This window comes from Gymnodraco acuticeps, unplaced genomic scaffold, assembly GCF_902827175.1.
Source record: "Gymnodraco acuticeps unplaced genomic scaffold, fGymAcu1.1, whole genome shotgun sequence".
NCBI lineage: Eukaryota > Metazoa > Chordata > Actinopteri > Perciformes > Bathydraconidae > Gymnodraco > Gymnodraco acuticeps.
In genome coordinates, this window is record NW_022990941.1 from 200,512 (window position 1) to 216,575 (window position 16,064).

At 42.3% G+C, this 16,064-nt stretch overlaps 1 protein-coding gene across 7 annotated transcripts in view; it reads left to right on the forward strand.

Moving 5' to 3' along the window:
* Window positions 1–1,349: 1,349 nt before the first annotated feature.
* The window catches only part of mib1 (mindbomb E3 ubiquitin protein ligase 1), a 49,662-nt gene continuing 34,947 nt past the window's right edge, over window positions 1,350–16,064 (forward strand). For all 7 annotated transcript variants that reach the window (XM_034234721.1, XM_034234722.1, XM_034234725.1 and 4 more), the window contains exons 1-12: window positions 1,350–2,251; window positions 3,240–3,411; window positions 5,503–5,632; window positions 8,912–9,016; window positions 9,988–10,054; window positions 10,611–10,815; window positions 11,266–11,449; window positions 12,557–12,701; window positions 12,825–12,958; window positions 13,792–13,899; window positions 14,047–14,244; window positions 14,383–14,534. In XM_034234721.1, coding sequence (XP_034090612.1) covers window positions 2,023–2,251; window positions 3,240–3,411; window positions 5,503–5,632; window positions 8,912–9,016; window positions 9,988–10,054; window positions 10,611–10,815; window positions 11,266–11,449; window positions 12,557–12,701; window positions 12,825–12,958; window positions 13,792–13,899; window positions 14,047–14,244; window positions 14,383–14,534 — 1,829 coding nt within the window. In that variant the 5' untranslated portion in view covers window positions 1,350–2,022. The remainder of the gene's footprint in view (window positions 2,252–3,239; window positions 3,412–5,502; window positions 5,633–8,911; window positions 9,017–9,987; window positions 10,055–10,610; window positions 10,816–11,265; window positions 11,450–12,556; window positions 12,702–12,824; window positions 12,959–13,791; window positions 13,900–14,046; window positions 14,245–14,382; window positions 14,535–16,064) is intronic.

The following is a 16,064-nucleotide window of genomic DNA, read 5'->3' on the forward strand; positions in this document are numbered from 1 at the left end:
ATGCAGGACTTTTACATGTAGTGAAGTATTTTGATAATAATGGTACTTTTACTCAAAGTAAAGCATCTGAATTCTTCTTCCATCACTGACAGCATCACCGTCTTCAGCTTCTTAAACAATGTAACGTGTTTGCTGCAGTGGTAATCCACATTACAACTGGATTATCAACTAGGAAAAGAAGGCAGCTACCCCAGGGGCTACAGGCCCACAGGGGGCGCCAATTAGATGGTGGTAATTTAATTAACTGAGAATGCGTTTGTAGGACTACTGTATGCACCACTGAAGCACACTATAGGCGCCTTAAGGCAACATATTGCTTAATTTGGGGCCCCATTTAGTATTGAAGGACCGTGGGTAACTGTTTAAGCACTTTTATTTAAATGAAATTCATGTTGAGTTTATATGGTAGATTTAAGGTGCATTTCTGCTTAATAATAATGAAACGAGATTGGAAACAAGTTCAAAAGGGGCCCACAGTAATGTTTTCCCGGAGCTAGAGAGTGGGCTATTCTAATATATGCCAACCGGAGATTGTTATTGTTTGTCTTTGAAAGTAGTCTGTTTTGGTGTTATCAGACATCACATGTACAGCATCTGGTGAGTCTGATATAAATAACATTTCAACTTAGACATGTATTGATTATGAACAGTTAATACAAAAGTAATATACAAAACAAATAGAATATTTTTTCAATATCTTAGTTGAGTTATGTTTACAATTAATAACTGAATTCAGTAAAGTAAAGTTTTAACATGTCCTTGAAAGGAAAAACAAAAGCCATTCCATTTAGAAATACCAGCTGGAATTCTTGGACACACTTTTTCTTCTGTGTCTGCTGGATCTTATTTAATTTAATTTGAATTCATGTCAGCTTCCATCAGTTCAGCTTAAATGATACCATTATACATTAAATGTGCAGTAAACACTGCAGACAGTTTAGTGAGCATGCAAATATATATTGTTCCAGATTTAACAATTGGTAGTGTTCATTAAATATGTACTCAATGTTGCTTTGTACAGAAGTTCCTGCGACTAGACATGCATGTATTTGTCAAACACTGGAGAAAAAATAATTTTGCTCAAAAATCACTGTTTGATTGTTGTTAATGACTGTTTCTGTAGTCTACTTGCATGACGAATTAAAACATTTAAAAGGGTTACAGATTACTGGTATTATTTCAAAATCATTCGACAAAAGATTCAAAAAGATCTGCTTCATCTACTTATTAAAATGGGTTAAAATACAGAGATTATGTGTTTTATCTTTACCACACAGAAACCGAGAATGGGTTTGGACATCCAGATGCGCATGCGCGCCCTGGGCTGGACTCGTACTTGTTTCTAGCCTCTCGTCTTCGGGCTTTGTCGTTCACCTCCGTAGCTAGTTGTTGCTCGTCTGAGGTCTGAACGATGATTGACAATAATGGCGACGCGGTTATTCTGAGTTGACTCCAGGGAACCATCTCTGGCTGACAAAGGGAACATCTTGGATGGATTTCCAGCACCATACACAACAACAATAAGGATAAGCAGCGACCAAAAGGACTACATTTACCTCAACGAAAAGGACTTGCTAGCCTGGAGAGGTTTATCTTGCTAGCATTGCGATAGCATAGCAACTCAGCTCGCTAGCTTGCTAAGTTGAAGAGGTGGCATTATTGTGTGTGGAGTGGAGGAGAGACATAGCCAGCTTGCTGGGTACTGATATCGGTCTAAGCTAGCAATGTTGCTTCTCAATAGGCTTTTGGGGTGATTCGTGTCTTATTCTCAGAGGCAAACCGAGGGTTAGGGTTAGCGCTTGCAAATAACGTTAGCTTTTGGGAATAGTTTTGTGAGACAGCCTCCTTAGGTAGCTAACTTAGCTACTAAGCTAACAGGCTAGCTTTAGGAATTGTTCCAGTCTCTTTCCTGTTAGGACCTGCTCGCACTTGCAGCTGGAAACTGTCCACCGATCGCTAGCAACGACTGCTAGCTTGCAAACTTGTTAGAAAGAGTTTTGGTACTGCGCGTCCTTTTTGAAAATGACCACGGGGAGGAATAACCGAGCGATGATGGAGGGAGTTGGGGCGAGAGTGGTCCGGGGACCCGACTGGAAGTGGGGGAAGCAGGATGGTGGAGAGGGACATGTTGGCACCGTCAGGAGTTTTGAAAGTCCAGAGGAGGTGGTCGTTGTCTGGGATAACGGGACGGCTGCTAACTACCGCTGCTCCGGGGCTTACGACGTGAGGATATTAGACAGTGCTCCAACAGGTAACTTTACATCCGTTCCTTTTTGTTTTTCAGCACTTTGAGACTCATTTAAAGACAAGTGTCTTTTAATGCAACACAGGGTAATGCTCAATATACAAGACAGTGGATCTTTATTGGCCTTCATTTAGAGACTTTGTAGTATTAAGATGCATTTGTAATCCTGGCAGCTATGAAAGTTGTTGCTGTTATGAAAACATAATATTTTGCCATTTAACATAGTTTTTGTATTACATTTTAGGCATCAGTTAATTAGTTTTAGCTAGTTTATTATGTATGTTGAAAGCAGACATTCTGTTGACTACAGCAAAAGTAGATCAGTATTGAAATGTTCTCTGAACAGATGTGTGTCACAGATATCACTGTGTTCAACATATGCTAATAAGCTGTGGTAGATAATACAAGATACACGTTAAGAGTTGAGAATAGGACAACATAATGGCTTGTGATTTCAAATAACACATTTAGAGGAAAAACATGTTCCAACATTCATAAGTATATCAGCAGGATGGACTACTTACCCATGGTTTAGCCTCATCACCTTGTTCTTGCCATTGTCTTACATCCCAACACAGCTACACTTTGCAGCATGTTCCCATTGACTGGCTTCATTCAGTTTATCATACCTGAGTAACGGTGGAGAAGTTGAGTTTTCAGAAGTCCTTTTCATTTCCCCTATCTTAAAAAGAGAATGATAAAATCACTTGTTGCTAAAATTGGTCTAGCTGATATCAGGTGTCACACGAGCATGTATAACACCCTTCAAAATATATAGGTAATAAAGACACGTTTTAAAGTGCACACAATAGTCTCAAACTATTTAAAATAGGCTACTTAAATAAATGTTACCGCGCAGAGGCAATAAACATTGTTGATAATAAAATGTGAAACAGTTTATTCAAGTAGTATTACTGATGTACAATATACACAAATGCCAGCACACAATATAACCCCAGTGTATTAATGTAGTCTCCTTCTGCCCCCCCCTTAGGCATCAAGCATGATGGAACCATGTGTGACACCTGCCGTCAACAGCCCATCATTGGTATTCGCTGGAAATGTGCTGAGTGCACCAATTACGACCTTTGCACAACCTGTTACCATGGAGACAAGCATCACCTGAGACACCGGTTCTACAGGATCACCACCCCAGGCAGTGAGAGGTGAGTTAACCAAGCAGCAATTGCTAGTAATGTTCCCCACCTTCGACCCCCCCCCCCCCCCCCACATCGGTAAAATGGACCCAAGGTAGCCAGGTAATCCCTGCACTGCATTGTGATTGGTTGGCGTTCGCTTTCACTCCCTTAGTGTGGAAGTCTTTTGTGCGTCTCAAGCAAACAGCATCTATCTCTATGCTCCCAGCCCTCAGTTGCCTGGCAACAACAGAGCCTCATTTCAAGATCCGGTCATACCTTTTTGAAAATGATATTAATGCAGCATTTCCTAGTTATGAAATTTACGAGAACAATTTTCTGATTGGTTTTAGTTGTATATCTTCGGCTGCATGCTCATCAAACAACATGCAGTTTGATTGAAAGTCGAGTTTGCAGCTGACTTTATAAATGCAAAACATTAGCGCTTTGATTCTCCAGAAATCATTGTAGTTGCATATGTGATATGTATATTTTTTTACAATTGTATTATAGAAAGATAGCTTCCTGTTAAAACAATGTACTTTTGACGTATGCAATAACTGTCCCAGAAGTTACTCATCACATATAGTAACATGATGAATTACACTATTCCATTTGTTTGCAGTTATTCTGTCACTGAAATGTTTTTCTCACGGCGAGAGCTCCTTTGTTTTCTCTTCATTTGGATTTGTAGAACTATCATTTATATGAACTTAGCACTTTTGCATGTATCTGAGAATTCATGCATTTAACTGTGAAGATGTTTTGCAGTGCAGACAGTCATGGGTTAACTGTAAAACACTGATGACATAGTCAAAAGCTGGCACACTGAAAATCTAAATGAGTGAGAGTTTTTGGTCAGGATTTAAGGAGTTGCTGCAGGTGCTTTTACCCTTAGGGCAAACTTCAAACTAGGTCATCATCATAAGTAGTAATCAGACAAACAAATCTGCACACAATATAACAAGTCCTACCTTTGTGTGTATGTGAAGTGTGGTTACCCTCTGGTCTTCTTTTAAAGGTTTCTGGCGTGGTGTGTGGAAAAAGGGAACACCCATTCGTAGCCTATTCACTCATGTACAGACATGATCAAGTACAATGGTTGGAGGCTGCGTTAAACTGTTCATGCGAAGATGCTTTGTGTAGAGATTAATGTACCTCCTGTTTTATTGGAAAAACAAGCAATCAAGTCACTGATTTAATCAAAGTCTTTAATCATATAAATTAACCCTGTTAGTCATGCACAATCACTAAATCCAACTTATATTTCATTTGTGTTATTGCATACCCTGTCAGTACTGGGATAATGCTTCATCCATTTCAGGCCTATTTCATCCACATACTCTACTGAATGAACACATGGCCCAACAGCTGGCAGCCTTTTCAACTGAGTAGGACTTTCTTCCCCCCGAGACAGACGTTGCATAATGCACAATGGGTGCTGGAGTTCTCCCCAGCTCAGATGCTCAGACACCGTAGTGGGGTGTTTTGTTACACCACATTAGACCCTGTCACTAGCTGCAGAAAAGGGAGTGGTTAGGCCGCAAGCTGTTTGCATTGGTTAGATCTACACTGTCCAAATGCCGAGTCTACCATCAAGGCTCCCACTTGTTTGATGGGTTATTGCAGATTGCTCAGCTATTAACTGCTACCCCCTTTCCATTGGCTAGCCTCTTAGCTGGAACTAACCACTGGATGTTCATTTGCATTTGCAGTGCCATGATTGCTGGGTATGGATGAAAAGGGAAGGAATTGTCAAAGCTCACTATTCTTCAGCCACTGCGAAATGTTGAAAATGTAATTTTGTTATCACCAAACATCAGTTCCCCTTTTTGGAGACGGGTGATGATGTCAGGGACTTCCTAGTTGGTACATGCTGCGAAGGCCCAACATTCTCCGTAAGATCTTTCATCTATAGCCATGTCTCATTTGCCGAAAGTGATTTACAGCATGACACCAAAGCAGTAAGCACACAGAATGGGACACAAGGTAGCAAGAGGGGGGCCCTGACATCCCCTGAAATACATATTTGAATTGAAATTGCAAAAAGAGCACCTGACAGTGTCACATGTTTAAAGCTGTATCCAAATGAATAACTTGCCTCTGTTTTTATTTGGGCAGAGTACTTTTGGAGTCGCGTCGAAAGTCAAAGAAAATCACAGCAAGGGGGATCTTCACTGGTGGCCGAGTGGTGAGAGGAGTGGACTGGCAGTGGGAAGACCAGGATGGAGGCAACGGAAGGAGAGGAAAGGTTGGTCACCATATCTGTGGAGATGGCGTGTGGATGTCTCCTTTACCTTGTCTTTGTTCAGTTTGACTGTTCCTTTAACATGTTATCTCACGTCACGTTCGTTGTCATATGCAAAGTAAGAGAACGTTTCCCTGTACAATGACATTCTTAATTTTCCTTCCATGCTGAATGTATAAAGACACACAGTAAATACAAGAAAATGACTAAAGACCACTAAACTACTATATTGAACAGAGAAATCTGTACACGATACTTTGCAGACAGTGGATAGCTTAATGTGTGTGTGTAGTGAGTTTGAGGTGGTTAAGGGCAGTGGATTCGACATGTATAACCCCACAACCAATGTGTTTATGATTTTATAGATCCATCCTCTTCATTTTCATTCAGAAACACTCAATGCATTTATTGGTTGAAAGGTTTCTTCTGGTCGAGCATGGCCCCAGACTAAAGGATTTAGTCCACCAACTATAGTCTCAAAGAATCCTGCGGGAGACAATGCAGCGCTGCACAGAAGGAAATAACAGGGATCCCTTGCCCCTAAACAACCTTGGAGAGGAAAAAACAAACTTGCATCCCAGGATGTGATTTAATTTTAAATGTGCAGGAGGCTCAACCGAAACAGGAAGTGCGCTGCCTGACACAGTGTGTTTGGGGCATGCACATGCTACAAGGAAGTGACAACTACAAAAAAAGTCCTCTGGTGCCTAGTCAGGTATGCTGTAAAGTTGAAGATAACTATATCATTGTTCTGCAGCTTTTTTAAGTTCAGGAAAATATATAAATATACACTTAATTGGTGGTACACCGTTACCACGACCCAAATCAATACATTGTCTCGTATACTGTATCGATAATACACTGACACGAATAGATAGCTACAACTAAAGGTGAAGATTCACCCTTCATTTCCTGTAATGAAAAACCTGTTTTAAACTTAAACAGCTAAATCCATTCATCCAGATTTAGTGGGAAATAAAATCTGATGAAGATCCTTTCTAAACTCATCAAAATGATACACTAAATCTGTATGTGAGGGATGATAATCATTTGTAGATTGCACCACTGCTCGAATTGAGTCCGCTGATTATATTTATCTTTACAGCGCCTAAACACAGACTTCACTGCTGCAGGTTATCCCAGGCTTAAATACATATTAGAAAGTAATCCAATGTCTGATGAGGTTGCATTTGTTCACCCCGGTCTATTTAGATGTATACTGTAACTGTGCTTTAAAGTGCTTGTATTTTGACTCTACTCCAGACCCCTGAGTATTCAATTGAAGAGTCCCTTCAGGCGATTTAAGACTTAATTTTGCGGTGTTACTTAATGGCATGTCTCGTTACTGTTTTATGATGCTGTAAGCAATATGCTCTCCTCAAATCTGCTTCTGCATGTCCTGCAGCTCAGATGTTCCGTTAGATTAGCATGGATATTACCTCCTGAGGCCCGTTAATCAATTACCTCTGTAAGGGGCCTGCAAATAATTTAACAATCTGATTTCTGTATTAACTTAAGGCACAACTTTTAATTAAGGAATTAACTTACTCCAATACCGCTCTTCTCTTGACACTTTCTCAATGTGAGGAAAGCACTGCACCGCTTGTGACGGAGAGAGAATGATCTTGTATGAAGCTCCTAACGCTATCTTCCAAATTTGAATTGATTTCCCCCCTTTCATAGCTCATTGCTTATTTATGCCTATAACACATCATTTACTTGGCTTCCAGTGCCCTTCAATATATTTCTGCCAAACGCTGTAAGCTAGTTCTTACTGCAGTAGTCGGGTGCCGCATCAGTCATAATGTAATGCATCAAGTACTTACTCAAGTAATAATGGTGTTAATAGCAGCCACTGCGACGCTGGTGTTGTTTACAGCTTGTGAGTCTGTCATCACGGCAAACTGTTCTGCTGGAGGCTACTGATGCTGGAACCACCACGGCAGCCATTTATATTTATGTGGGACTGTGAACTGCTTCCTAGCACAGAAATAGCATCATGACTGCACAGGATGCATTCACAAATGATGCTTTCCAAAATGATTGTCCAAACAAGGGGGGGGCTTTGGCGTTGGTGCTTGTCTGATCCCCTCTAAAGATGGGCTCTAGTTGAATAGTCTTTGGGTGAAGGCCATGATGGGAGTGTTCCTTTCTTCTTGCAGTATTAACAGTTGATTGTGTAAAGAGCATTCCCTGCTGCAGTGTTTCCAAGTTCTGTAAGCAAGATGGCCGCCTTAAATTGTTGTTGCAAAAAGAACAGAAAGTTACTTTCAGTAGCTTTGAAATATATTTCTAAATAAGCATGATAGGGATTTAGGCATACTGCAAGATGAGTTTGGATCAAGCCCTCTTAGAATGCTAATGAATAGAAACACACATGGAAAGTGATGTCTCAGACCTTCCTAAACCTTTAAAGATGAAGCATGTAACCATATTTGAAAACCCAGTCATTAAGTATTTATCTGTGGAATAACACCTGCATCTTGTTCCCTCTTGACTCTTCTGAAACAGGCAGGAACACTTTTGGATAGTAAATCATGTCTAGTGTTTCTTGTTCTGATGAGCACTGCTTCCCACAGGCTCTGGCTGAACTTGACTTGCTTGTGTTGTATTTAGAAAGCAATAATAGTTAACAATAACTGTTGATAGAGTGTAATTACAATGTTCTTGATGATTTCCCGACTGATGAAATAAAGACAATAGAAGGTTTAGTATTGACTGTAAGATTGCAACGTTGGGAGAATTAAAACAATCAAACCCCCTAGTCATATTTGTTCATGATGAGTCCAACACCTAATATTTCTCAGTAGTTAGGGTGGCACGTGTACTTAACTTGAAGTTGTTTGAAAGTTTATAGATTTACTACATTGACTTTTGCTCTCTTCTATAACCATTTAAGGTTAAGTTGGTGCTCGGTGCATGGCCAGATGACACTGGACCCTTCAGCTAGAGGAGTTCAGCTTGTGTTTGCAGACATGTTCTGGTCTTTGAACTTGGCACTGGGTACTTCATGACTTCTGTAGTTCAACCTTCACTCTGACATTCATTTGAAAATACATGTCTGCACAGAAAGTAGCATATTCACTGAGTAGGAGGTTTTAAGATGATACAAAATCCCATATTTTCACATACAGTATGCCAACAAATGTACTTCAATTCACATCCAGACGATGCTCTTTTCACACTAAAATGATCAGGAAATGACAAATAAAACTCCAAAACCAAGTGTTTTCAATGTTTTTCTTATCTGTCTTTCATCTCCTCCCTCTTCCTCTTCCCTAGGTGACAGAGATCCAGGACTGGAGTGCCGCCAGCCCGCACAGCGCGGCCTACGTTCTGTGGGACAATGGGGCCAAGAACCTGTACAGAGTTGGCTTTGAGGGAATGGTGAGCGAACTTCCAGGCTGACCCTCCTGCTCCGTCCCTCACACACACCCACTGAGTCTCACAAAAGATCAGCTGTCAGGTGGCTTTGTGTCTGACCGCAGGGCTGGGGCCTTTTGTTAGAGCCACGCAGCCAGCATGAGTAAGGCACCATTGTACAGGCAGCTGGAAAGGGAAGGTATCTGCATGATAAAGACAAGCTGTTCCTTGGGCTCTTTTAGGGGGTAGAGAGTGAACACGGAGGTCAACTTTAAAGGAGGGGGCCATTCTCTCGGGGTTGTCGCAGGCGCTGCTCCACACGCGTCTCAAATGAAAAGCATCCTTCTCATTGGTGGAGACTGCCCTCTCCTTTTTACAAAAGAGGCCAATCGGGTTTCTCGGTTGCATAACAGATTTGTCCTTTTGTTATTTTAATAGGCTGAGAGAAAAGAAAAAGGCATCTGCCTCTGGTTTGAGTAAATCATGCTTCCGACCCCCCATCTTGACTTCACTTTAAAGTTTCTTATTAAGACATTCCTGCTAGCTGCTACACAGTTGGTTGTGACGGTTGTTGTGCCAAATGCGGCAACACCTTTTCCTGTTGAGTAATGTATGCTTTGTGCTCAGTGCATCATGAAGTCAAAAGGGTCTTACTGGCTGGATACAGCAGTGTAGACTTAATTTGTCAGGACATGTTTTACTTCCATCACTTCTGAGGAATGTTTGCTCACAGTCTTCTCTGCCCTCTAACTCTGCCACAGTGGCTGCACATCTGAGTCATCACAAATGATACAACACCTTCCCTCAGTGGCAGTGGAGTGTTTTATTGTCCTGCATTACCCTTAGGGCACTGATATTGTTGGTATTCTGCACTGACACTACACCATCAACTGTTTCCATTCTCTGTTTCAGTATTCTTGATCTTTGTACCCTCTCCTCTAATGGAATTACCCTGGCTAATCATTATCTAACTTTGCTCCCTTTTTCTCCCATAGTCGGATCTGAAATGCGTCCAGGAGGCCAAAGGCGGCTCTTTCTACAGAGACCACTGCCCCGTTTTAGGTGAGTTTCCCTCTGATCTGTGTCCTCCGTTATTATTGCACCAATTCTCTCACCTATCGTTCTGGTGCAGTGAATTCAAGGGCATTAGGGGGAGATTCACATGAAGTTAATCGGGTTTGGCCGCTAGGTGGCAGCACCACATAATCACAAATAAAAGAAAGGGGCTCAGGTCATGCAGTTTCAGCATTCCTGGAATTCCAGAGTGGATTGTCTCTGTGGATTCAACACTGCAGGACAAAGTCCGTCATGAGGATTGATAGTGTCCATATTCACAGACAATTATGTGAATGATTTGATGTGTAATGTTTGACTTCATCTGTGTTTTGTCTTTACCAGTATGCTACTACATAATGAGCTTATTTGTACATTTGTTCAATCGCATACTACCAGATTATTTATTTGTATTTATTTTGTGCCATTTTCTATCCATCCTTCTGTTCTTAGCCCCTTAAGATTCAAAATGATTAAAGTGAAAGACTAATACAGTTTTTTTAATACACTTTAAGTAATGCCAATGTTATTTATAATACTCCTAACCTTTGCCTTCATCTCCCAGGTGAGCAGAATGGCAACAGAAATCCTGGCGGTCTACAGATTGGAGATTTGGTCAACATCGACTTAGACCTGGAGATTGTTCAGTCGCTGCAACACGGCCACGGAGGATGGACTGACGGCATGTTTGAGACGCTCACCACCACCGGCACGGTCTGCGGCATCGATGAAGACCACGATATCGTCGTTCAGTACCCCAGTGGGAACAGGTGAGTCTCTATCAACTGGCTTTTCAATATTGGCTGCCATACAGTGGAACCAATAAAACGGCTTCCCATCACTATAATTCACCCATTAAAGTTTTATATAACCCTTTTTGACTTGGCGCAGTCAAAAGCCATCAAACACTTACATGTATATCACTACAACATAAACATTGGTTTGTAACATCCTTGAGAGAAAGACGTTTTAAAATTATCAGTTGATTTGTAGTCAAATATTAAGTCGGTCTTCTTAGCGCCCATCTTTTAATTTTCAGTCTTCTGCATGTATTCAGATCACATCCATAAAGTATAAAAAAGATCTTCTATATCATTTTTGTATTACTTAATCGAAGCTTGCAAACCCCCAGAGTGACTGCTCAGAATCTTTACTTCAGGTATCCTATCTTATACATTGATGGATGTGTGGTTAAAATGCATTACCTTGTCGATCCTCAGGTGGACATTCAACCCAGCAGTGCTGACAAAGGCCAATGCGGTGCGCAGCGGTGACGTAGCAGCAGGGGCGGAGGGGGGCACCTCCCAGTTCCTGGTGGGAGACCTGGTGCAGATCTGCTTCGACATCGACCGCATCAAGCTGCTGCAGAGAGGCCACGGAGAGTGGGCTGAGGCCATGCTTCCTGTAAGAGTCTGAATGAGTTCACACACAGATATAACCACTCTCACAAGGGCCACAACGTCAAATCAAACTGTAACTGTAAAGTTGTGTGAGTGACAAAACAAATCCAAAAATGCACCCCAGTGGACAGTTTCATATAAAACTTAGAATAAAAATAGCGCTTGAAAATATGAGGAAATCAATGCTGTTAATATCGGCACCATATATATATTTTTTAAGTCCGCATTTTTTACTTGGAACTCAGTATTTTGTATGCAAATTCTCTAAATTAGGCTCAATTTATGTGTATTTTTCTTCTGTTTCTCTCACACCCAACTGTGCCAGTCCATCGTCTTATTTAAATAGATTTTAAAATCCCTCTTTGGCTGCCAATTATTTTGCATTTATCTTAATGTGGTCTCGACACAACTTTAATCTTCCCTTTTTTTATGAAGTTTGTTCGTTGCTGCCCAGCACGCCCCAGGTTATGTAACGGCAGTCTCCTCCAATATGCCACTTGTCCCTGCCAAACGGGACCCCCCTCGGCAGCTAATGAGCCTTAAAAACCCTGAGATGGCTTGTAGCTTTGATCACTAACCACGGCTGTTTGTCGCCCGCTGCTGCTTCTACTGCAGCAGTCCCCGTTATTGATGGCATCCTCCAGGACGGACCCCGCTCCACAGACTCAAAGTGCCTCTTTCTCATATCGCCGAGATCGAGATGATATGATTCAAAATTGGAAAGCATTTTGCGCTGTCCTCTCTGTATTGCCTGTATAGATGAAGAATAGTCTAGCCGGCAGAAGGGTCTCTTTCTCTTACATTCATCTTGTTCTTTCTTGTGCAAGTACATGTACTCTCAATAATGAAACACCGCTTAAATCTGGAATATATATATTTTTCTGTCAGGTTGTATTCTTGATACATGCTTTGTTTCTGCTCTGGTTTTGACAATTGCTTTGTTGAGTCCTCTTTATCCTTTTCCCGCACCCTCTCATTTTTTAACCTTAACCCTTCGTAACAATCCCCCTCCATCTTCGCTCTGCCACTTACAGGCTCTGTTACACCGAACATAGCCCAAAGACAGCAGCCCTCCATGTACTAATGAGTTTGTCGCAACATTTACCAACAGACCCTCGGCAAGGTGGGCCGTGTGCAGCAGATCTACTCCGACAGTGACCTGAAGGTCGAGGTTTGTGGAACTTCTTGGACGTACAATCCCGCCGCCGTCACCAAGATCGCCCCCTCCGGCTCGGCTGTCAGCAACGCCTCTGGAGGTAAGTGTGAACAGGCACTGCTGACACAGAGAGAGTGTCGTCTTGGTTCTTTGTCATCACCGCTCCCTGTTCTCTGACACCGGCACGCAATCTGTTTCTGCTGTTTTCCCCCTGTTCGAGTAGAGCGTCTGTCTCAGTTACTGAAGAAACTATTTGAGACACAAGAGTCCGGAGACATCAACGAGGAGCTGGTCAAGGCAGCAGCCAATGGCGACTTGGCCAAGGTGGAGGACATCCTTAAGAGACCCGAAGTGGACGTAAGTGCTCGACGTTCTGTATTTTGGGATGAGCAGCTGCCGGTTTTCTAGATGGGTTTATGACGAACAACAAGTATTTTTTGCTGTTGAATATTTTCAAAAGATGTGAGTACATTTATAATTGAAGCTGGAATATACCCAGCTTTCTTCGCTCTGCTCTCAGTATACAGAGGAGGCTGAGAGTCTCCCAGGAAAGGGTTCTGAGATCCTCCCACTCCTGCTCCTCTCTCTCTATCTGAAAAGCATTAAGGCTGGGCCCAGAGGAGGCACCAAGGAGCATTGGTGTGCACTGCAGCACAGACCTTATTCACTCTAGAAAATCAAGATTAGATCTACAAACCCCATATGGTTGCAGATTGTGTTCTGACACAGTCTACAAGCCAGGGAAAACACCCATTAGCCACAGGACCAAAGCGTGTGCCCTGTATGAGGTATGAGGAGTGGTTACGTCAGGTCTGCAATCCTGTCCTCACTCAGAGAGCAACAGAGTGAATGAGTGTGTCAGTGGCGAAGGCTGGCCACATGCCCTACTGCCTTTCAGTGGAATGATTTGCTTAAAGCTGAGCACACTGAGCTCGGCCAAGTGATCCGCCTGCCAGGACAAGAGACGTCTCGAGACTCCCAAAGGAGCACCGCATTAATATTTATGCTGTGAGTTTTTGCAGTGCTGCAGTTGCTGATGAAACATGCACACAAAGCCGCGCATGCACATCCACACGCACAGGCGCTTAAACACACCGTGGCCATTCTCAGGTGAACGGCTAATTGAGTAGATGCTCACCTAAACATGACATTGACACGCAGCCGTATTCTCTCTCTTGATGTGTTGACAGGTGAACGGGCAGTGTGCGGGACACACTGCTATGCAGGCAGCCAGTCAGAACGGGCACGTGGATGTGCTGAAGCTGCTGCTCAAACACAACGTTGACCTGGAAGCTGAGGTTTGTATAATTGAAATGAATGTCTCCTCTCTCTTCTCATATGTAATCTTACTTGCCATAAAGGGATCTTAGCCCACTATACAGGGGGAACAAATCTTATCACGGTCAAAAGACTGAGTCATTATGCGGGTGTGTCACTGTTCCCAGGACAAAGATGGAGACCGGGCAGTGCACCACGCAGCCTTCGGTGATGAGGGCTCTGTCATTGAGGTGCTGCAGAGGGGCGGTGCTGACTTGAATGCCAGGAACAAGCGAAGGCAGACACCATTACACATAGCTGTGAACAAGGGACACCTGCAGGTGGTCAAGACCCTGCTGGACTTTGGCTGCCACCCGAGCCTTCAGGTACCTTACCCTGCAGCCTACTTACAAATGAGCAGAGTTCTCTTTGTGACACAGTAGAGAGAAGAGGGGTCGTCTGAGGCAGGGTTTGAATCACACATTAGTACTGGAGTAGTAAGTAACACAAGTTTCCCCTTTTAGGATTCAGAGGGGGACACACCCCTGCACGATGCCATAAGCAAGAAGAGAGACGACATGCTGTCAGTGCTGCTGGAGGCTGGGGCCGATGTCACCATCACCAACAATAACGGCTTCAATGCTTTGCATCACGCCGCACTGCGAGGGAACCCCAGGTATGAGACACTCACCCGCTCTCCCACTACTTGTCACACCTTTCGGGGGTCTACGAGGGACAGGGGCATGTTTAAGTGGAATCTGTGGAAACTTAAAGATCTCAATAAATGGCTGCTTAACGCTTTCAGTAGATTACATACAGACATGCTCTCAAAATAATATATATGTTAAGTGTCCAAACACGGTTTCTTTTTTTTTTTCATTATCAGAGCCCTTAATTTGAATAGACAATATAAATACTGATACTTACAGATTCTAGCCTTAAATAATAAAAGCGCACTAGACTAGTGTTACTTTGTGACTGTCATTCCAGAAATATGTTTCAGTACTCATGTCATGTTGTTTGGAGTATTTAGACTCGAGCATTCAATTATAATTCAAACTGATGCATAATTTGGTATCAAATATAGAGGCAAACTGAAACTGCTTTTACTCAAAGTCATTTCAGAGCATTATTATCATCAAACAATATTAAAACCTTTCGAGAATATGATTTAAAACTACGAGCACAAGACTATCCTGTTTAGTTTATTACCGGACCACTAATCTGTAACTACTAATCCGTAACTTAATCATCCTCTTGGTATGAAAGATGAGGACTCAGGTTTAAACAAGGAGACAAAATAGGTCCAGTCATTGACATAAACCGACACATTAGGATTAACTGGCATATGATCTTGATGAGAAATCAGAAGTGTATAAGCATGACACTTCAGACACTTTCTTGGGTATAAAAATATCCTTTTCTTGGTATCGCATAGTTGAATGTGTTCCAAGGCGTAACATAGCGTACAAATTACGTTTCAGTATTTACTGAACCCTAACCCTATGTAACGCATTACTTCAGTCATGTGTGATGTTCTTCTTAGAATTCTCTAATCGTCTTTTGCCGTAGTAAATCTAAAGTAAATGTACCAGTTTATGGGGATCATTTAAATTCTTCCACAGATTCCACTTAAATTTAAAAGTAGTTTTAAAGCCATTAAAACTAAATGATCACATTTCACCCTACTATGAAATGTACTCTGGGATTTCAATTTAGTCCGACATTGATTGAAGTTTGAAGCAGGCCTATAGGCTTCATCCAACTCCCCAACAGATGGTATGGTCTCAAATTGACATGAGACTACCTTTGAGGCCTTGAAAGCATCTGTCTTACTTTCTTAGTGTAGTTAATAGCCCTTGAAGTTCATTTGTTGTTTCTTTTTACTGTAATGCTGGTCTGTTGCCGTGTGTTGGGATGTGAGGCTGGCCTGAAGCGGGTCGCCTCGTCCTTGGCCGTCAGTGTTTCTGTGTGTTGGAGCTTACTGCTCCACTCTTTGGCTGCTTTATTCTTATCTCTCAACCATGAGCATATTAAAGATGGCTCAGCGAGATGGCGCTCTGGCTCAGGTCGATCATGCAGGGTCTCTTAAATTGATGGGCATCGATGCTACAGGGTCAGTGTTATAAACTGGAGCGGTTTCTAGGGAAAGTTAACAGCTGCATCCCGTGCTCAACGCTTTCAGTGTGTTCGCTTATGGTTGGTT